Source organism: Chlorocebus sabaeus, chromosome 4, assembly GCF_047675955.1.
Source record: "Chlorocebus sabaeus isolate Y175 chromosome 4, mChlSab1.0.hap1, whole genome shotgun sequence".
NCBI lineage: Eukaryota > Metazoa > Chordata > Mammalia > Primates > Cercopithecidae > Chlorocebus > Chlorocebus sabaeus.
In genome coordinates, this window is record NC_132907.1 from 36743333 (window position 1) to 36766216 (window position 22884).

Here is a 22884-nt window from a genome sequence, read left to right on the forward strand (position 1 = left end):
TTCTTGTACTGTCTCTCTTGCTGCTCTTATTAAAGTTGGTTCTGAGTTAGGTGTATTTGTGAGTCTGAATGTACAAATAGACAACACCCAGACCACATGTAAAAGCAGAACTTTGACACACAACCTGCAGCAACCTTCCCAGGAAACCAACCTCCTTATCTACAATAAACACCAGGAAAGCCAGACTGCTAGAAGTCAGACTTGCGGGAAGCCACACTGCTCTAAGTAGTGACAATCCTGGAGGCTTAGCAAAAACTTTTGTAACAATTTTCCCAAAAGGGCCAGGACTTGATTGATAACTGACAGCTTCCCCAATTTTTGTCCCTGCTTCCAATTTAGGATCAATCAAAGAAAGCAAAATATGCACCACCAGCCAATCCTATAGGATGCCTCACTTCTTGTTAGCATGCCTACAGTTTACCCATGCTAACAGCCTGCAACCAGGGCATATATGAAGGCTCCCCTTTTTTCCACTGTAAAGCTTTCCCACTCCTCTGCTTGCCTTTGGGTCTCTGCCAAAATGCAAGTGATGGCTATAGCTAAGCCTGTTCTAATTTGGCTGGTCTTCTGTTTATTTTGACGCCTGTTTCTATGTCATTATTTAATAAGTTATTAGAAGATAGGAAGCTTAAAAACTCTTGGCTCCCTCTCCTCCATGGCCTAGCACTTTGTGTAGTACACTGCAGTCATTCATAAATGTCTGGTGCCTTAAGATGCACCAGGAGTTGTTTGACTAAAACATAGCCCCTGCCTGGCTCTCTAGCTGCTTCCTTTATACTGTCCAGTTATACATAGCCCAAGGGGGTCTATACCACTCTCCACATCACTGAGTCCCAGATATTTGGGCTTCCAAAACCAAAATAATGTTAATAAATAAATACAAATGGGTAATTGACAGAGGATTGCCATTGCCAACAAAAACAGTTTTAAAAAATCTACCATCCACCGGATTACCAAAACAGCAAGAAGAATTTAATTATAATAAGTAACATTATTTTCAAGTGTTTTCTTAAAATTAAAAACTTTCACTTTTTTTGGTTTTTTGCTTTGTTTTGTTTTGTTTTAGAGGTGGGGGGGTCTCACTATGTTTCCCAGGTTGGTCTTGAACTCCTGGGGACTCAAGCAATGCTCTCGCCTCCACCTCCCAAAATGCTAAGATTACAAGCATAAGCCACCACGCCCAGTGCTTTGTAAAAAACACATTGACTTGCTCTTTTGGGGGAAACATGTTTGTCAGAGGCCAGTGTGGGTCAGCTGTTGTTGTGTGGGAACCTTGCTCATGCAGCAGGGGGTGCGCTCAGCCTGGCAAGGCGGAAGGCCCCCTCTGAATCCCAGCCCTTCTTTGTTGTGCTGGATATGTTTCTTTGCCTTCCAGATCCACTCCTTACCAAATCTCACCCTATCCTGTGCTCCTGGAAACTAACTTTTGTGAACCGCTGAAACAGAGCAGTTGCTACCCTGTTCCACTAACCTCAAGGTGGGTTCAGCCCATGGGAGGTACAGGCAAAACATCAGAAGGTGGGACGAATGAGCGGTCCAAGGCATCTGCGGCCCCTTGCATGATGAGCTGCTGATTGGCAGTGGCTGTGTTCTAAAAGGCCAAGGCTCTAATGTAATGTCTTTCTCCTATTACTACAGCTACAGTTCTTTCCTAACTGCTCTTTCTCTGTTCCCTTCAGTCCAAGGGGGTGGTAATGACTCTCTGATGATAGCTCTGGAGTCTGCATCTTCCTTTATTACTTCCCGAAGCCCTGCACACACCTTTGTAAAATCATGAAACTCCCTAAAATTATCCTCTGTTTCTCTCCAGAACCCTGTCTCATACTTTACCTACTTCAATTCTTTTTTTATTTTATGTCTTCTGTGTACTTTTGTGTTGTTTATCTATTGTTTTTCACATGATGCTTTATAAACTTTTTTTTTTTTAATTTTTGAGATGGAGTCTCGCTTTGTCGCCCAGGCTGGAGTGCAGTGGTATGATCTCGGCTCACTGCAATCCCTGCCTCCCAGGTTCAAGGATTCTCCTGCCCCAGCCTCCCAAGTAGATGGGACTATAGGCACCTGCCACCAGGCCCAGCTAAGTTTTTGCATTTTTAGTAGAACAGGGTTTCACCATGTTAGCCAGGATGGTCTCAATCTCCTGACCCACCTCAGCTTCCCAGAGTGCTAGGATTACATGCGTGAGCCACTGCGCCTGGCCCCAGTGCTTTGTAAACATTTTTAAATGATTTAGTTACTTCCAGAGATTGCAAAACAAGATGGAGACCTTGCTTTCCCTCTCTTCATATGCATCAGCCCATTCAGCAAAGTGATTTGTATCAAGTGATGCTCACATTCGCTATCTCTTATCTTGCTGTTCAGCTGCCACAGTGGCAATGTTCAGGACTAGCAAAATTAGTGTTAGGAAAGGAAAAGCAGAAGGAAAAAGAAGAATATGCCTACTACCGAAAATAAGTACTATCCAACTAGGAAAATGCTGTACTTTTTTCTTAAGTCTGGCTTGAAAAATTAATATGGGGTAATTAAATGCTTAATTTGCACCGAATTTAAGCTGTGTTTAATGCCAGAACAACTGGTCAGTTCAGTATAACTGTAAATGAATCAATAGAAAAATAACTACAGGTGACCTGGTGGAGTGCACACAGCTCACATCTTAGACCAGAAGCTGCTGACATCACTAGGCAATATCCTGAGGAAATCATATCCCAGTATGTGAATTACAGCTCTCTGTGGATCCAATGATTTATAATTGTTTTGCTCTGAGCCAGGGCATCAATTTTATGAGCATTTAATAAATAAGCTGTATGGGTTTGCCTTTCCTGTGCAGTTGATGACTGTTTAGATGCACAGACGGCTCCAAAACACCAGCATATTAAAATTTACCACTGGTTGGTGAGAGGAATCCAGGTGTCCAGAAAATATGCCACCTTGTCAATATGCTTGTATATATCATTACTTCAGGACACCAAAATTGAAGTTCTTCATATAAATACCTGCCTGCAAACTGGCAATTTATTTACCAAGAAAAGTACTACTACTTGCTGTTGCAGAAAGTATGGCGTTAAGTAGGTTTGGCCCATAAAATAAAGGCTGTTGAGAGAAATAATAATGTTTTGTTTCTTAAGTACTTACTATATGCCAGGTATTGTGCTAAGAAATTTGTAAATATCATTTTATTTCAACTTACAGTAAAACTATAAGCAAATTATTATTGTCCTCAGTTTACAGATGAAAACACTGTCATGGAGAAGTTAATTAACTTGCCCAAGGTCATAATATCCACATATCTTACAGCCATAATTTGAACTCAGACAGCCTGGCTTTGGAGCCCATTCTTGATCACAAAACTACTGTGTGATATTTTTGTCTTAGGGGGATTTAGAACCAAGTAAGTCTAGAGTAGGCCTAATATAAAAGTAACACCAATGTGTTTAGGCAGGTTAAACATTTTGGTTGGTAAATTTATGAAGATTAAACATTTTGGTTGGTAAATTTATGAAGATTACAAAACAGTGCAAAGGGAGGCTTCTATGAGATTAAATTAGATCTCCCCAGTGCCCTTACTACAAACCTCATGCATACTAATTTAAAAGATCTTCATACCTACATATTGAGCCACTTTCCTCTCAACTTGGCTAACAAATGACAATGAACATAGTTTATAAGAAAAAAGGAACATAATGAAAGTAAAAAATTAGAATGAGAAAGGAAAGCAGCTAGAAACATGAAGAGGGACAGTTTGACACTGAAGAAAGAAAAGAAAACATACTAAGTGGAACTAAGTATACAGAAAACATCATCAGATACTGATAATCCTGAGCGTCAAGTCGGCTTATCTTTCATGTTCTTTTTTTCCCCTATGAGAAGCAAATGTGCAGCACATATTAAAAGAATTTTCGGCCAGGCGCGGTGGCTCAAGCCTGTAATCCCAGCACTTTGGGAGGCTGAGACGGGCGGATCACGAGGTCAGGAGATCGAGACCATCCTGGCTAACACGGTGAAACCCCGTCTCTACTAAAAAATACAAAAAACTAGCCGGGCGAGGTGGCAGGCGCCTGTAGTCCCAGCTACTCGGGAGGCTGAGGCAGGAGAATGGCGGGAACCCGGGAAGCGGAGCTTGCAGTGAGCTGAGATCTGGCCACAGCACTCCAGCCTGGGCGACAGAGCGAGACTCCGTCTCAAAAAAAAAAAAAAAAAAAAAAAGAATTTTCATTACAAGATTTAATTTGTTTCAAGTTCTCACAATTTGAAGCTTTACTTATCTGGAACTTCAGTTATACAGAACTGCCGTTCTCTGCTACCAAAACTATGGTATTCCATTTTTTTTTTTTTTTTGAGACAGAGTCTCACTCTGTCACCCAGGCTGGAATGCGATGGCATGATCTCGGCTCACTGCAACATCCACCTCCCAGGTTCAAGCAATTCTCCTGTCTCAGCCTCTGGAGTAGCTGAGATTACAGGCATACACCGCCACACCCGGCTAATTTTTACATTTTTAGTAGAGATGGGGTTTCCCCATGTTGGTCAAGCTGGTCTTAAACTCCTGACCTCGTGATCCACCCGCCTCAGCCTCCAAAAGTGCTGGGATTACAGGCATAAGCCACCATGCTCGGCCAGTATTTGAACTTTTAGAAGCTTTGAGAGCTGCTTAGCAGTCTTGGGATAGAAGTCCTGTAGGAATTGGGCTGACTAGAGGATCACGAAAGAGATCAATCTGGATGGAATATAATGTCATGATTTGTCCATTTGTACCTGATATATTCCTGGAAAAAACTTTTTCCTCTATTGATTGTTGGCTACCATTTGATTTCTTATTTTAATCAGTTATAAGGTTTGAAGTTACTCTATAAGCAGTAGAAAGAGTTATGTGACCGGGGGAAATTATTTAAACACTCTGAGTCTTGGTTTCCTCTTACCTTATAAAGAGCAATATTAATACCAACATTTTGAGGTTAAAAATAAAATTTCGAGCATTACAAATAAAATATGCACAGTGGCTGCTCGAGAGCAATTACTCATGTTGTACTTATAGAGAAAGGGTACAGCAGAACGGATTAAGAGAAAAAGCTCCAAAGCTGGGTGGTACACACTCGAATCTGCTAGCCACTTCTTGTCTATGTGACCCTGGGCAAGGTATTCACACACTCTGTGCCTCAGTTTACTCATTTGTAAACTAAAGACAAGAACAGCGTCTATCTCACAGGGTTTTTGTGAGGATTAGAAAACTTACTACACACAGTTGTACCTGGCATATTAGGGATCACTGAAAGCCAGTTTGGGGTTGGTTTTTTTTTCAGTTGAGTGGATCCTCTTCATTTGACAGATTAGATAACTGCTTCCCAGAAAGGTGAAGTCATTTGTCCCAAGGTTACACAGAGAGGTCTCAAATCCAGGTCCCCTGCCCCGATGCCTCTTCTTTATCCCACTGTCTTGACACACCTTTGCCTGCATGTTCCACTATACATTGCTCTTCGGTACTAATTGTCAATGTTTCCCATCTCCCACATGTGTCTTTCAGTCCCTATAGACACACAGGTAAATTTTCTACAGAAGTAGAGGTGGATTTCCGTGAAACTGATTAAAGATTAGGCTTTGGGTACCTTCCAAGTGGGCTTTAGCAATGTGTTTGTATGGTTACCTGCTTTCTGTCACTTCTTCATAAGGAAGACATTGTGTATCTTTTTCCTTAAAGAGGACTGGCAAACTGTAAAGCTTCAAGCCCCAACAGTATCAATCCACCTCTGCTCAAATAGGGGCAAAATGGGAGGAAAATCAGGCTTTGTTGGCTCAGTTAGCGTCTTGTATCAATCCGCACTGATCACCTAAAATAGGCTTCCCCTTCCCATTGTTGTTTTTGTTTGTTTGTTTGTTTGTTTTTGAGACGGAGTCTTGATCGGTCGCCCAGGCTGGAGTGCAGTGGTGCGATCCCGGCTCACTGCAAGCTCCGCCTCCTGGGTTCACGCCATTCTCCCGCCTCAGCCTCCGGAGCAGCTGGGACTACAGGCGCCCACAACCACGCCCGGCTAAATTTTTGTGTTTCTTTTTTTAGTAGAGACGGGGTTTCACCGTGTTAGCCAGGATGGTCTCAATCTCCTGACCTCGTGATCTGCCCGCCTCGGCCTCCCAAAGTGCTGGGATTACAGGCGTGAGACACCGCGCCCAGCCTGTTGTTTTCCATTTATCAGAGGGCTCTGCTTAGTTCTCCACAGCACTTACCACACTCTGTATTTCCTGTGTATGTTTACTTTCAATCCTTAATTCCTCCATGGTATCTGGCACATAGTAAAAACTCAGTAAATAGTGAGTGAGTGAGTGAATGAAAGAACAAATGATTCTTTTCCATTTGTCAGTTCTCAGCTCAGATATAGATACACCCAGGAAACCTTCCAGAGTCCCTAGGACGGTGTTGGGCATCCTCCCTGGGTGTGCTGTGCTCAGGCCTTTTGGACCATTTATAGCAGCAGTGGAATTCCATCTCTTTGTGGCTCCTTATGGCAGATCCTTGGCGTGCTCTACCATTACATGCCCAACGCCCAGCACAGTGCCTGGCACATAGTAGGCACCAACAAGTATTGGCTTCAATTAAATTACTTAATTGAATACAAAAGTCTGAATTTTGGTATACTATTTTTAGAAAAGAAGAAAACTAACATGTAGTGAGTGCCTGTTTTATGCCTAGTTTTGAACTAAGTATAATTTACAATAACAAATACTTAACAGCTCAGGGGTAGGTGTTATTTTCCCCCACTTCACAAATGAGGAAATGGAAGCACAGAGAAGTCAGGGCTTGAGGTCACATCCTAGTGAGAATCAGGGGCAGCATCTAAACTCTGGGTCACCAGACTCCAAAGTCCCTGCTCAAGCCACGAGGCCACTCTACCCCGTGGCAGAACGCAGTTACTGATCCACAGGTTGATCCTTTCTTCTACGTTTGTTTTCCTATCTTCCCATGTAGCTGGTAAGCTCTATTAAGCCAGGAACAACGTCTGTACCATCCTTTGTATTTTGTCAATGCCGAGAAGAGTGGTTAAACACAGTGGGATGTAGGAGCTCCTGCGTTCAGCTGCCTGACACAGTGAATGTTTTCAGGCATCTTGACATTTCAGACACAGTATCAGTTTCCTCTCAGGAGTAAAACTAAATCTTGCCTTTCTAAATCTCTCAGGAAAAGCAGATGCTAAGTTAGAAGAAATGTGATGGGGGAAAAGAGCATACAAATGACAGTACCAAGAATGGTCTTGGCAGCTGTCACTGGCTTCGGTGGTTTTCTTAAGAAGCTCGCCTGGGCAGAAAGTGTTGTTTCCTTATAAATAGACCAGAGGACCTGAATGTTATCCTGGAATCAATGGGCAGGGTGACTAGGCCACCTGAGCACCAAATGCAAAGATTATAGGCTGAAATATTTTCCTGTAGGTATTGATACCATTTTACTTAGGCTCCTTCTTTCACGCCCTTTTCTTTATACGCACATTCTCCAACAGCGGAAACAGCATTCCAGAAATGTGCAGGAAGAAGTTAGTTGAATGTGCTCCAGTCCCTCCTTCTGTGCATATCTATGTGTTTTAAACACAAAACAGATAATGCACAAAGTGCTCATGCTGCCAGATAGCAAGTTCCAAGCAAAACAACTGGTTCTTTTCTATAACTATAAATAATATCTTAGACAGGTCATAAAAACTACTGAAAGATACTGAGTAATTATACAGCACAGAAAAAGTACTTGCTATGAATTAAAATATGTGGAATTTAATATCAGATCCGAAAATCCTGACAAATCACTTGGCTTCCCTGGATCTCTTCTACCATGTGGTCAAGTACACCGGCTTCGGACTCAGCGCCCAGGTTGGAATCCTGCTTGTGACTACAACCTTGGGCAAATCACTTTGTCTTTCTGGTTTTCTGTTTAAGAGAAAAGACAGCTAATAATACCACCTTGCTATAAAAGAGAGCTAATAATACCACCTTGGTTTATTTGGTTGTTGCAAAAAATAAATTTTAAAATGCATAGAAACATAAAGTGCTTACTTTATGTGTCAGCACTGGGCTTGATAAATGTTGCTATTATTAGTAGTATCATCAAATGAAAAGGTTGAGCCAGAAAATCTGTCAGATCTTTTCGTGACTCAAGGTACTAGGTCTCCAAATACTGAGACCCAAAAATGTGCCAATCCTGAAGTAACAGACTTGGGAATCACAGCATTTGTCAGAGTGAAATTAGTGACAGAGACGGCTCCTGAGGCCCCCAGAACTTTCCCTCTGTATTAACCGTGTCTTTTATTTTTTGATTTTTTTTATTTTTTGTATTCTGATGCTTTGACATTTGGGGCCTCACTGATTCTGGAGGGACTGACCCTCCCAGGATTAGCCAGTTTCTAGAGATAGTAAACAACTTACTGGAGCACTCTTTTCAAAGGCAAACCAACCAATCCAGAGCACACACTCCCAACCACCTCCATTTCAGGGCTTTCACACTCTGGGCCACTATCCATCTGCCCTAACCGCTCCAGGACTTACTAAGTGCCAGGCAACTGGGGGATCGCTCCTGTGTCCCAGAGCCCGTTGAAATGGTTCAAACTAGCTAATCTGAACCCTGCGTACTCTGACCCTCCCATTCTTTCCTGCTTCCACAGACAGGAGGTGTAACACATTTGGTAAGTATAAATGTGTCTATTACTTGTTAAAATGCTTTATTTGAATGTGGACTGTTGCAAATCTACTAATCCAGTTTGAAGAATCAGAAAATCCCTATGCAGTGCATGACAAGAAAGCAAACCATCAAGTAGAAAACAAAGAGAGGTTTCCCACTCAGGATCTTCCTTCCTGATGCAGTAAAAATGCCACTTGAGGCTGGGCATGGTGGCTTATGTCTATAATCCCAGTACTTTGGGAGACTGACCTCAAGTGGATCACTTGAGGTCAGCAGTTTGAGACCAGCCTGGCCAACATGGTGAAATCTCATCTCCCCTAAAAATATCAAAATTAACCAGGTGTGGTGGCACACACCTGTAATTCTAGCTACTCTGGAAGCTGAGGCTGGAGAATTGCTTGAACCTGGAAGGCAGAGGTTGCAGTAGGCTGATATTGCACCACTGCACTCCAGCCTGGGAGAGAGAGTGAGACTCCTTCTCAAAAAAGATAAAAATAAAAACAAAAATGCTACTTGAAAACTGGCCTCAAGTTTGATTTTTCTATAGCTGGAGGATTCCACTGACAACCAGGTTGAGATTTATTACAATTTTTGTCATACAACACTTACCTGGAGAAGAAGTATAATGTAGTAGAAATCAGACTAGTCCAGCTAGCAGGAGACCTGGACTTTAGGCTCCGCTGTGGTACTAACTGTAAGGTAAGGTCAAATCACTTAGCCTCTCTATATCTTGGTTTCCTAACTTGGCGGTTCTATCTGGGAGCAGTTTAAAATGAATAGAGTGATCCAAATTAAATCAATGTCTGAAACTTGTCTTGGTAGAGAAAATGGTATAGTGTATTAACCCATGATGACTTTCATACCGTGAAACCATTTTGCCTCTTTTCTTTGAAATGTATAATAGGCTAGGATGAAGATGATGTGGGTTTTAATGAATTAGTTACACATAATGTAAATGTATAAAAATACAATAAGTTGGGAAGAGCAGTTCACTGCTTGGTTATTAAAGCACAATGAGATGACAAGCCATCAGTGCTAAATATATTTCCAAATAAGTGATTTGTGAGAGTTGTTAAACAATCATAACTACCTACAACTAAATATTTTCCGGCACACTTACATTATAGCATAATGTAAGGATTCCCGTAATTATTATAGGATTGCCTATACTTAAGCATACCACTGTTGCTCCTCATTATTTCGTCTCCTGCATGCCTCCAATGTGAACTCTTTCAAGAACATTTTCAACATCCCAAAATGCATCACTCAAGATTGCCATCTTCAAAAAAAACAACCACCACCATATTCAAGAAGACTCTAATGTGATAGACCTAACTTGGAATCCCCTCTTAGCCATTCACTATGTGCAACCCTGAACAAGTTATTTAACTTATTTAACTGTCCTATATGCAAATTTCTCAAGTAAAATAGGACAGTAATAAATTAAAAGTTTGGTTGTGAGAATTAGAGATAAGGCATAGATAATGCCTAACATATGCTATGTATTCAATAAATGCTAGCTATGCATCATATTTATACAATTTGGTATTTGCTTGTAGAAGTACATAATTATTCAATAAGTATTAATTTCCCTTTCTAACTATACTGCAAGTTCCATAAGCATAAAATCTTTGCGTTGTACTTCTTTTAAATGTTTCACAATCTAATAGACCACAATAGTATATATAATAGTATACACTATTATATATACTATTGTAAAACCAATTTTCACACTCCTAGAATCAGATATGACTTAGGGGCTCCTAATGTACCTAAAGAGGAAGAAATTGGATTATGTTTTCATTGCAATAATATTAATGGTCATTAATCTACTATTGTGACTGACAAGGAGGGAAAAGTGAAGGATTCCCAAGAGACTGAACCCTGATGGGAGTGTGGGCATCCACAGAGCAGGAGAATGGAGGCCCTAGAATGAGGTCTCAGGCCTGACTGTCTATAGACTTAAAGAGTTTTATTTTTTTAAGAATCTAGTAGATTGTGGAAGATCAGAGACAAATTTGGAGAGAATAATATTTCAGAGACTTTTTCGTGAACTTATGGAAACTGAGCAGCATAAGGAGGTATTAGAGTAGAAGCAGCTCAGGGATCTGAGCTTTGGTTGGCCAGAGAAGAGCTATATTCATCCAGAAGTGAGATGTAGACATAAATAACTTATTTCAATGCCCCAAAAAAGGTGAGTGAATTAGCACTGGCTAGGGACCAGCATTGCTTTAAAGAAAATATTTTTAAGTGTGAAAAATAATTTATATTATTTGAAATATATCTGATTTACATTAAAGTTAGATAATTTTTGTACCTCAACAAAGAATTTCTGTCAAAAACCTACATTGAAAATTTGCCAGAAATTATAAGACTGGCTTAACACACCATGTTGATGTTTTATCTAAATGATTCTAACATCTATTTTTAATTATCTCTACAACAAAAAGAAGAGAAGAAAAAGTGGGGCTATCAACCAGAGGAATGATTGTTCTTTCATATTAGCAAAAAGAACATTGTCACAGAGTTAAGGGATGTATAGTTTCCAAATTAATTTAATTTTCCGTTCACCAAAGCCCCTGAGAATTAAGGAACCTTTCTTAAAACTAAATATCAAATGTATCAGATAACAATTGGGTTGCCTGCAGTTTAAAAGGAAGAGAATGAATCAGGACCCATACATGAAGCAATGGACAAAGCTTTTTCTGTCTCCATACAGAGGAGTGTGAGATTGGTATCTACATTAATTGAGGTCAAGTTTCTGATGAGAAACACTCCCAATAAAAACGCCTTTGGGGAATGATGGAGCAGGGAATATGCCCAGCCTAAGGCCTACTTGTACAAGTTCTTATGTGATGCATGCCTGTGAATTATAACGAGATTTGAAAGACTCTAGAGTTAGAATAAGTAAAACAGTAACGGCCTATCGTAAGCTACCTAAGAAGGTACCTGTCTGTGTATATACCTGCATCTTTAATTTTTACTTTAAATTTCTACTTTAATAAGACCTTTAAGATGTTTAAAGGTCATTCACTTTATACAGATTTTTTAAATAAAGGGCTGTTTTCTTTTTTTAAAAAAGTTAAAATCCTCTACTCTGGGATTTGTTTGTTTTTTGTTTTTAGCTTTCCATATTTATGAAGGGAGGCTTATTGTCAGTCCTACTGATCAGTCCTGGCACCAGCACCAAGTGGTAGTAGCTGTTGTAAATGTCTCAGAAGGAGGTAGAAAACACCTCTTGGGAACTGCCTGATTACAGAGCAAATCAATTTGAGTGGCAGAGGTACAAAGGAATAGGAAAAAGATGCCAAAATTTACTGTAGAAACATTCTTCCTATGTACATATTATGATAGCCATAAAATATTTACTACATCAGTCTTTTTTGGTGTAACCATTTTTTTTAAATTGGCTGCTTCATCTTTTATATTGCCTTGGACCTGCTATCCACATACATTTTCCTCTGTTTTTTGCTCACTGGTCTCCTAAATTTATCCCACCAGTTTGGCTAAGCTACCTCTGATCTTCTTCTGGAGGTAAGAGGCAAAAAGCTAGCCAAATGGTCTCACAACTTTGGGAGAACCTTCTACTTGGTGAAGACCCTGTTTCAAATAAATATTTCATTTCATTTGTTTTATTTGCATATATAAACATAGCTCTTAGAGTTGAAAACAGTTTGCACAGTATAAATAGACCATCTTTGAAGTTCTATCTGGAGCTTTATGAAGGGTCTAAACCTACACTTTTCCTATATTTGGTTGTTTATCTTTTTCTTTAAAATGCCCAGGAAAGGCTGCTCTCTGTGACCTCAAAGCCCAGATCTACGTAGCCTATTTTACAGATTACAAAAATGTCAGAGAAGGAGTCACAGACTTTCTCAAGGTTACACAGATCATAAAAGGCAGAGCCAAACTTTTCCTTCCACCACCACCAAGATAGAGCACCACATGACAACAAGGCATAATAATTCACCCTTCATATCTTAAAGAGGCATCACCACTACTTTCTTTGAAACAGAATGTGCTGCAGCAAAGAGGCTGGAAATTGAGGCTTGTGGATGCCCTGGGGATAGAACAAGGCAGAAAGTTTCTCCCTTACACATGGATATGTTCAACACCCCAGACTGAAGAACACCGCCAGTTCAAAGCCACTTACCCAAATCTGAAGCTTGATTCTCTTTTCATTTTTGAATACAGTTTTTACTTTGAAATCGATCCCAACTGTGCTGACGAATGCAGATGTAAAGGAGTCATCTGCATAACGGAATAGAAAAGATGTTTTCCCCACACTGCTATTGCCGATGATGAGTAATTTGAACATGTAGTCAAAGTTCTGATCAGAGGAGTCTTTCTGGCCATACCTGGCATCTTGGGCAGAGGCCATCTGTGACAAAAACAAAACAAAACAAAAACAAAAGAGGTGTGAATCAGACCCTCATGTGATATGAAGCTAGCAGCATACTCATTATTGGCCTTGCCAGAAACAGATGTCAGACACTCAGGAGGCGAGTGGAGAGTGCTCCCCAGTCTTCCTCTGATATTCGTATCCATGGCAATAATTCCCTGCTGGAAGACAGAACAGCAAATCTTACAGGCCTTTCCAGCTGTGTTGGTGCATGTCACTGCTCAGCATTCAGAACCAATCAAAGACACCAAAGGGGATGTCTATAAGGGTAACATGACAAGCAAAGAGATGAGAAATTGGCCAGGGCATGTGGGCTCTGAAACTTTATAATCCTACTGACGGAGACACCAAGGTAGCTAAACAGCAGGGTATTTCTTCCTGAATTATCTGAATGATTCGAATCTCTCTTATTTCATAGGGAAGCACACCCAAAGCATATCTCTGCTTCATTTATTATCATATCAAATCAACATCCTAACATAAATGGCAGTGTTTTTTAAATTAAAAATAATTATGATGGGAAATATATATAGTTCAAACAATGTGCCAGATACTGTTAACTTATTTAATCCCTCACAGTAACCCAATGAGATGGGTACTTTTAATATTCACATATTAAAACGAGAAAATCAAGGCCCAGAGATATTAAGTAACTTGCTCAACTTTATACAGGTGTTAATAGTAGAGGCAGGATTCAAACAAGCAGTGTGGTGCCAGGGCTCATGTTCTTGACACCTGCCCTATTTCCAAATGACGACTAGGCAGGCATGCACAAGCGCCCTAGAAGATCATGTCGGAAATATTCATTGTGAAATGCATCACAGGAGAGCCTGACCTGGGTTCAAAACTTACCTCCACTGTGTGGAGCTGTGTGACCTTGGTTTGTTATTTTAAATTGGTGTGCTGCAGTTTCCTGCCTTACATGAAATGGGAAAATATAATATCTAACTTGGAATTCTTGTGAAAATAATAGATGATACAACTGTAAAGTAGATATGTAAAGCATCTAGCATAAAATAGAAAATGGTCTCTACAATCAATTACAAATGCTTTAGATGGATATTGGCTTTTATTTATCTTTTTTGATGATCATCTTAACATCTATCAAAAATGATGTTGCATTACTTCTAAGTACCATTTGGCTCAATATAGAAAAGAGGTATTTAGAACGTTGCATCCCACTGATTAGTACATTTGCTCAGCACATTTTCTGATGCTATAAATTATTTGGCAATTGTTATTGTGTTTAATATGGTAGCCACTAGTCACATATGGCGATTTAAGTTTACATTAACATGAAATAAAATTAGAAATTCAGTTCCTCAATCATAGTAGCCACATTTCAAATGCAAAATAGGAATATATGACTAATGGCTACTGTACCGGGCAGTACAAACTACAGAACATTGGCATAATTGCAGAAAGCTCTATTGTACAATGCTAGGCTAGACAGTCTATTTTCCATTTCCCATAAAAGTTGATTAATAGTTACATCTCTCTCTTTGGGGTAGCAGTAGGAAAAAGGAGAAGCTCCAAGAGATGGCAAAATGTTAGAAACAGTAAACAGTGCTCAGCCTCAACAACAACAGGTTGTTGTCCTAGATGTCAGGGTGTGTGCGTGTGTGTGTGTGTGTGTGTGTGCACGTATGTTTACAGAAAACTGAGAAAAAAGGGAAATGGTGAGATAGTGTATTCCTCATCTACAAATACTTAATGCCAGCAAGATAATGCAATTTTATGTATAAGAATAAGGACAAACAAAAATCCGTGTGTATCTCATGAAAGTTGAGGATAATAAAGCTTCAAATTGCATTTTACATTTTCTTATTAAACATAAGCTTAAGCATTTCTCTTTTTAAGTCTATACGGCCACACAAATATATTTAGAAATTGTGAAAACCTGTAACAAATGCTTCCCAGTGGGCAGAGGTTGGCCTCTAAAAGAGGCAGATAGCATCACTTTCTTTTTTGGCCCACCAGCCCACATGCTAAGGTCAACTTTCCTCAACACATGCCAGCCAAGGGCAAAAGTAGGATTGCAACTCTTGACCACTAATTTGAACAATGATATCTTGCCATGATGATTTCTGGTCCTCCAGAAAGCCAGTTAACTGTTTTGTTTGGCAGTGTTATTCCTGCAGACATTGCCCTTTCACTATTTAATGCCCCTCTCCTATCTGAGCTGCTAAATTCAAACAGGCCTAAAAATGGCCTTCATTAAGAAGATCCTTTTACCTTTTTCCACATGAACCAACCTGGATTTGGGGGTCTGGTAAGAATGTTCAGCTAAGCCACAGCCAGAAAAGGGTCACTATACATTTCCTAGAGCTGCTCACTCACTTGGCCTGATAGCTTACTATCTGTTGCACCCCCATAACCCTATGGTGACATTCAAACTGAGGCCTGAGGATCTCTAGGATACCTCAAAAGATGTAATGAAGACTGCTGCTATCAATTTCAGGTGCCATTCCGAAATTATGTTGGTTTCAAAACCTGAAGAAACATAATTGTCCCTCACTATCTATAGAAGTTGGTTCCAGTACCTCCCATGGACACCACAATCTGCAGATGCTCAAGTACTTGATATAAAATGATGTGGCATTCACATATGCATATCCTCCTGTATAGTTTAAATTATCTACAGATTACTTATAATACCTAATACAATGTAAATGTTATGTAAATAGTGGTTATTATTCTGTATTATTTAGGAAATGAAAACAAGAAAAAAAGTCTGTACATGTTCAGTACACATGAAATTTTTTCCCAAATATTTTCTATCTGCAACTAGTTCACTCCACACATAGGAACTCATGGATATGAAGGGTGAATTATATAGATATCACTAATATATAGTCTTTTGGAATATGACTGTTTGCCTTTAGATGAAGACAAGCACAACTGGGACAGCAGTATCTTTAATTTCAAGGGCTAATATACCTTGTTGTGTTAGCAGCAAAGAAGGTAATGGGGGCAAAAGAGGATGTCTAGGAGAGAGACAGAGCTGGTGGACATGTGTACCCAGCAAAATTCTTCTCAGGAAGAGCCTCTAAAGAATTAATTAGAAAAAGTTATTATCTCACTTACTCTTGAAGCCTTTTTTTTTATATACTATTTCCTAATTTAACACACCTAAGATTCACAAAGAGCCAAAAAGATATGCATTTGGAATGTATGTGTGTTTTTGTAAAACTTCAGAATAATGCAATAAATCCTAGCTCAGAGGATGAAGAAAGAAACAGCCCTAATCTTGCTGAGACCACAAGTGAAGCAATTTGACAGCATATGAATGTCAAAGAGGCTTACAGACAGGCGCTATGTAAGTTTACTGACATCTCTAAATACTGAAGTCATGTGAACATTCTCAAAATTTTCATGGGGAAATATAGCTGAAATTTGAAAACAGGAACAGGCAAGGGGCACATCAAATTTCATAAAAGATGTACAAAAATGACTCTTCAAATGGTATTATTCTTGAACCTCAAATAACAAATAATCATAGAGTTGGAAAGAATCTTCAGGGCCATGCACTTCCCACCAACCCATGTCCCTTTCATGGCATCCATCATCTGAGGTTGTTGTCCTAGCTTCATCCTTCACATTGAGCAGCAAGATGTTCACTATGCTGTGAAGCAGCCTTTACAGCATAGAGAGAACTTCAGGCATCTGAAGGAACCCCTCAGGCTCCATAAGCTTTCTCTCCTCCTGCTTGGATGATCCCAACTGATTCATCCTCTCTTCCCAGGACATGTCTGAAAAATTGAACACCTCCTGCTAGGTTAAAACTGACACCTCTTCAGATTTTCAAAGTCCCATGTGTAGCTCTCATAACTGGTCACAATATTCTAGATATTTATCTACTTAGTGCAAAGTAGAATGAAACCATTATATCTTAACACACTTGACTTAATATAAAGTCTCCTAAAATGCTCATCACTATTTTCACATGACTATTATGAACATAGGTTTCTCCTATTCCCATTCTATATTTGACAACTTATTTTTTACGGAAGCATCAACCTTTATGTGTATTCTGTTAAATTTCCTCTTGTTTGCTTTGATTTACAATTCAATTGTGATCTGACAATCCCTTCATCAAAAATATTAGTTATCTTTTTCAGATTTGTGTCATTCCTAAATTTGATCAGTATATATTTTATGTGTTCATCTAAGGCCCTCATCAAAATGTAAATCACTTTATAGACAAACAACAATTAACTTTTTAGCCTGTTGAATATATAAATCTATGGGTGAGACCGCAACAGAATGTCATTAAGGAATTCAAAATATGAAGCAAATTCTTAACCTTTGAAAGTTGGTGTCTTGGAAAGCCACTGTGTTGTTGGTCCAGGTAGGCCTTGGTTCAACAGCAGAGAATAGATCATGGATTTAATTGTTGTGTCATTTTAAATTTTAACTATTGTTTTCCCAGAAGTTCTACCGACCAGGAACCAAATAGGTTACCTCTGATTAACACATGTAACCACAGCCTCCTTCAGAGTTGTTCACATTTGTTTTCCAAATTAGATAGGAAAAAGAAATTATTTACAAGAATTCAATTGGCCACTCACAAATCTAAACTGCACTAAGCCATTCCGTGGATCTGATGAGGAAAAACAAAAAGAAGTTCTTTCAAAGTTACTATATCTCATACTGATTGGGCAGAAGCATTCCCCTTGAAAACCAGCACAAGACAAGGATGCCCTCTCTCACCACTCCTATTCAACATAGTATTGGAAGTCCTAGTCAGGGCAATCAGGCAAGAGAAAGAAATGAAAGGCATCCAAATAGGAAGACAGGGAGTCAAACTATCCCTGTTTGTAGACTACATGATCCTATACCTAGAAAACCCCATAGCCTTGGCCCAAAAGCTCCTTAAGCCGATAAACAACTTCAGCAAAGTCTCGTGATATAAAAATATCAATGTGCAAAAATCACTAGCATTCCTATACACCAACAACAGTCAAGCTGAAAGCTAAATCAAGAATGCAATTCCATTCACAATTGCCACAAATATATATATACACACATATACACACACACATATACACACACACATACATATACACACACACACATACACACACACATATATATATATACACACACACACACACCTAGCAACACAGCTAACCAGCTAACCAGGGAAGTGAAAGATCTGTACAAAAGCAATTACAAAACACTGCTCAAAGAAATCAGAGATGACACAAACAAATGGAAAAATAGTCCATGCTCATGGATAGGAAGAAGCAATATCATTAAAATGGGTATACTGCCAAGAACAACTTATAGATTCAATGATATTCCTATTAAACTACCAATGACATTCTTCACAGAACTAGAAAAAACTACTTTAAAATTCATATTGAACAAAAAAGAGCATGAATAGCCAAGGCAATCTTAAGCAAAAAGAGCAAAGGCATCATGCTACCCAACTTCAAACTATACTACAGGGCTACAATAACCAAAACAGCATTGTACTGGTACAAAAACAAGACGCATAGACCAATGGAACAGAATAAAGAACCCAAAAATAAGACCACACACCTACAACTATCTGATCTTCAACAAAGCTGACAAAAACAAGCAATGGGGAGAGGACTCCCTATTCAATAAATGGTGCTGGAAGAACTGGCTAGCAGTATGCAGAAGATTGAAACTGGACCCCTTCCTTATACGGTATACAAAAACTAACTCAAGATGGATTAAAGACTTAAATATAAAACACAACTATAAAAACCCCAGAATACAACCTAGGCAATACCATTCTTGATGTAGGAGCAGGCAAACATTTCATGACAAAGATGCCAAAACCAACTGCAACAGAAGCAGAAATTGGCAAATAGGTTCTAATTAAACTAAAGAGCTTCTGTACAGCAAAAGAAACTACCAACAGAGTGAACAGACAACCTACAGAATGAGAGAAATTTTTTACAAACTATACATAAAACAAATGTCTAATATACCACATCTATAAGGAACTTAAACAAATTTACAAGAGAACAACAACAAAAAAACCCATTAAAAAGTAGGCAAAGGGCATGAACAGACACTTCAAACACAGAACATATGAAAAAAAGTTCAACATCACTGATCTTTACAGAAATGCAAATCAAAACACAATGAGATACCATTTCACACCATTCAGAATGGCTATTACTAAAAAGTCAAAAAATAACAGATTCTGGCAAGGTTGCAGAGAAAAAGAAATGCTTATATACTGTCGGTAGGAGTGTAAATTAGTTCAACCATTGTGGAAGACAGTGTGGCAATTCCCTAAAGAACTAAAAACAGAAATGCCATTAGACCCAGCGATCTCACCACTGGGTATACACCCAAAGGACCAGACATTGTTCTATGATAAAGACACATGCACATATATGTTCATTATTGCCCTATTCACAATAGTAAAGACATGGAATAAACCTAAATGCCCACCAGTGGTAGACTGGATAAAGAAAATGTGGTACATATACCATGGAATCCTATGCAGCCATAAAAATGTCTTTTGCAGGAACATGGGATGGAGTTGGATGCCATTATTCTTGGCAAACTAACTCAGGAACAGAAAACCAGATACTTCATGTTCTCACTTACAAGTGGGAGCTAAATGATGAGAACACATGGACATATAGAGGGGAACGAAACACACTGGGGCCTATTGGACAGTGAAGGGTGAGAGGAGGGAGAGGATTAGGAAAAATAACTAAGGGGTACTAGGCTTAATACCCAGACGATGAAATAATCTGTACAACAAACCCCATGATACAAATTTACCTATATACAAACCTGCACATGTACCCCTAAACTTAAAATAAAGGTTAAATAAAATAAAGTTACTGTGTTCCAACTACTACTACTGATAATAGTCTAAAGGTGAATGGAAGGAGGAACTAGGGTAAATTATCCAAAAAACATGCAATTCTTCTTTGAAATTAGAAGGGTAAAAATCAGGATGGGACATATGTATTGAAGTGCAGAAACACATAAAGTAGATTCAAATCTCAATCATTGTCACCTGTGAAAAAAGAAAAGAAAATGGCAAATTGCAAACAAAAAACATACTCAACATTGTTGATATTAGAAAATGCAAATTAAGACCCCAGTGAGATACCACTGTATACCTATTATAACAGCTACAATTAGAAAAAAAATTAAAACCTGACAACAATTGCTGGCAAGGATGTGGAGCAACCAGAATGCTCATAAATTGCTGCTGAGACTGTTTAAAATGGCACAGCCTCTTTGACAAATAGTTTAGCACTTTCTCATGAAGTTAAATTGTATTTACCATATGACCTAACAATCCCACTCCTAGGGATTTGCCCAAGAGAAATAAAAACGTATGTACACACACACACACACACACACACATACAGAGAGAGAGACAGAGAGAGAGAGAGAGAGAGAGAGAAACAAAAATCATTTTTTTCTGACAGCTTCAAAGGCAAGGCTAAATTTTTAAAGCTAAGAAAGAAAATATTTAAAGTGAGCATTCCCAAATATCTGTCATCTGGACTCCAGGCTATTTGTCCTGGTGAAAGTCCTCATCTGTACACAGGTTTGCAGGTCTCCACGTTTGTCTCTCAGAATCGATTAGAATTGTGATGTGCTTTGCAATCTCTGGCCAGCAATTTATCCATGTATCTGCTACTGTTTGCTCTTGCAGGAGCCAGTTCACTGTTTACAACTCACCATCAAGCTGAAAGGATGCTGCCCAGGGTACAGGAAGTGGCCAAGGCGCTGGAAGGTTTAAATCCTAACCGTGGCTTCTGAAGTGAGAGGGCCCAGAAAAGGTCAGATTCAGAAATTTTCTTTACCTTAGTAGGGAATGAATAACTATTTTATGGGATTCACAGGAAAATGTATACAATAGTATGCCAAATTATGGTAATGTTTTCAAAATGCAAACCACTATACATTTTAAAGGCATAAAGGCATTCCTCAAGCTAAATTTCACCTTTCTTTCAGCCTTTCTCTGGATCTCCAACTCACGTGTAGCTTCTTTAGTAGATGCGGATAACTCTCAGCTTATGTACTGGAATATGGCTAAATAATAACAGCAGCATAGGTCTTACATGTTCTATGTGCTTTACATGTATTATCACACCTAATCTTTGCACTATCCCTAGAAGGTGTAACTAGTTCAACCATTAGCATCCCCTTTTTAAAGGAACAGAACCTTCTAGTACATTTCAAAGACTACTTTCCACTTTCCCCTGCTGGAAAAATGAGACATTTTTCTCTGATCTTCACTGGAGGACCTGCTAGGGCTCCTGAAGGTAAAATGTAAAAAGGGTGAAGGGGACCCCTAAGACTGGCACCCCCTGGAATTTTTCTCTCTCAGACTGGTCCACACCGAGCCTCCAACAATGCAATTATAGTTGAGATTTTTCTTTTCTTTTTTTATTATACTTTAAATTCTAAGGTACATGTGCACAACATGCAGTTTTGTTACATAGGTATACATGTGCCATGTTGGTTTGCTGCACCCATCAACATGTCATTTACATTAAGTATTTCTCCTAATGCTATCCCTCCCCCTGCCCCCTATCCCGACAGGTCCTGGTGTGTGATGTTTCCCACCCTGTGTCCAAGTGATCTCATTGTTCAATTCCCACCTAAGAGTGAGAAAATGCGATGCTTGATTTTCTGTCCTTGTGTGATAGTTTGCTGAGAATGATGGTTTCCAGCTTTATCCATGTCCCTACAAAGGACATGAACTCATCCTTTTTATGGCTGCATAGTATTCCATGGTGTATATGTGCCACATTTTCTTTATCCAGTCAATCACTGATGGACATTTGGATTGGTTCCAAGTCTTTGCTATTGTGAATAGTGCCACGATAAACATACATGTGCACGTGTCTTTATAGTAGCATGATTTATAATCCTTTGGGTATATATCCAGTAACGGAATCTCTGGGTCAAATGGTATTTCTAGGACTAGATCCTGGAGGAATTCCCACACTGTCTTGCACAATGGTTGAACTAATTTACACTCCCACCAATAGTGTAAAAGTGTTCCTATTTCTCCACATCCTCTCCAGCATCTGTTGTTTTTTGACTTTTTAATGATAGCTATTCTAACTGGCATGAGATAGTATCTCATTGTGGTTTTGGTTTGCATTTCTCTGATGGCCAGTGATGATGAGCATTTTTTCATGTCTCTGTTAGCTGCATAAATGTCTTCTTTTGAGAAGTGTCTGTTCATATCCTTTGACCAATTTTTGATGGGGTTGTTTGTTTTTATCTTGTAAATTTGTTTAAGTTCTTTAGATTCTGGATACCAGCCCTTTGTCAGATGCAACCCGTGGTTTTTTTTTGCTTTCCATTTGCTTGGTAGATCTTCCTCCATCCCTTTATTTTGAGCCTACATGTGTCTCTGCACATAAGATGGGTCTCCTGAATACAGCATACTGATGGGTTTGGACTCTTTATCCAATTTGCCAGTCTGTGTCTTTTAGTTGGGGTACTTAGCCCATTTACATTTAAGGTTAATATTGTTGTGTGTGAACTTGATCCTGTCATTATGATGTTAGCTAGTTATTTTGCCCATTAGTTGATGCAGTTTCTTCCTAGCATCGACGGTCTTTACAATTTGGATATTTTTGCAGTGGCTCATACCAGCTGTTTCCTTCCACGTTTAGTGCTTCTGTCAGGAGCTCTTGTAAAGCAGGCCTGGTGGTAACAAAATCTCTCAGCATTTGCTTGTCTGTAAAGGATTTTATTTCTGCTTCATTTATGAAGCTTAATTTGGCTGGACATGAGATTCTGGAATGAAAATTCTTTTCTTCAAGAATGTTGAACATTGGCCCCCACTATCTTCTGGCTT

The 22884-nt window shown here is 39.2% G+C and overlaps 1 protein-coding gene and 1 long non-coding RNA gene across 3 annotated transcripts in view; one reads left to right on the forward strand and one right to left on the reverse strand.

The window, feature by feature from the left end:
* LOC119628307 (uncharacterized) overlaps nt 1–21207 on the forward strand; it is a 69464-nt gene extending 48257 nt beyond the window's left edge. Inside the window, exon 4 of the long non-coding RNA XR_012092768.1 lies at nt 20719–21207. This is a non-coding gene — a long non-coding RNA (uncharacterized lncRNA). The remainder of the gene's footprint in view (nt 1–20718) is intronic.
* Nucleotides 1–22884, reverse strand: part of RAB3C (RAB3C, member RAS oncogene family) — a 291721-nt gene that overhangs the window by 243684 nt on the left and 25153 nt on the right. For both annotated transcript variants that reach the window (XM_007973282.3, XM_007973272.3), the window contains exon 2: nt 12801–13028. In XM_007973282.3, coding sequence (XP_007971473.1) covers nt 12801–13028 — 228 coding nt within the window. The remainder of the gene's footprint in view (nt 1–12800; nt 13029–22884) is intronic.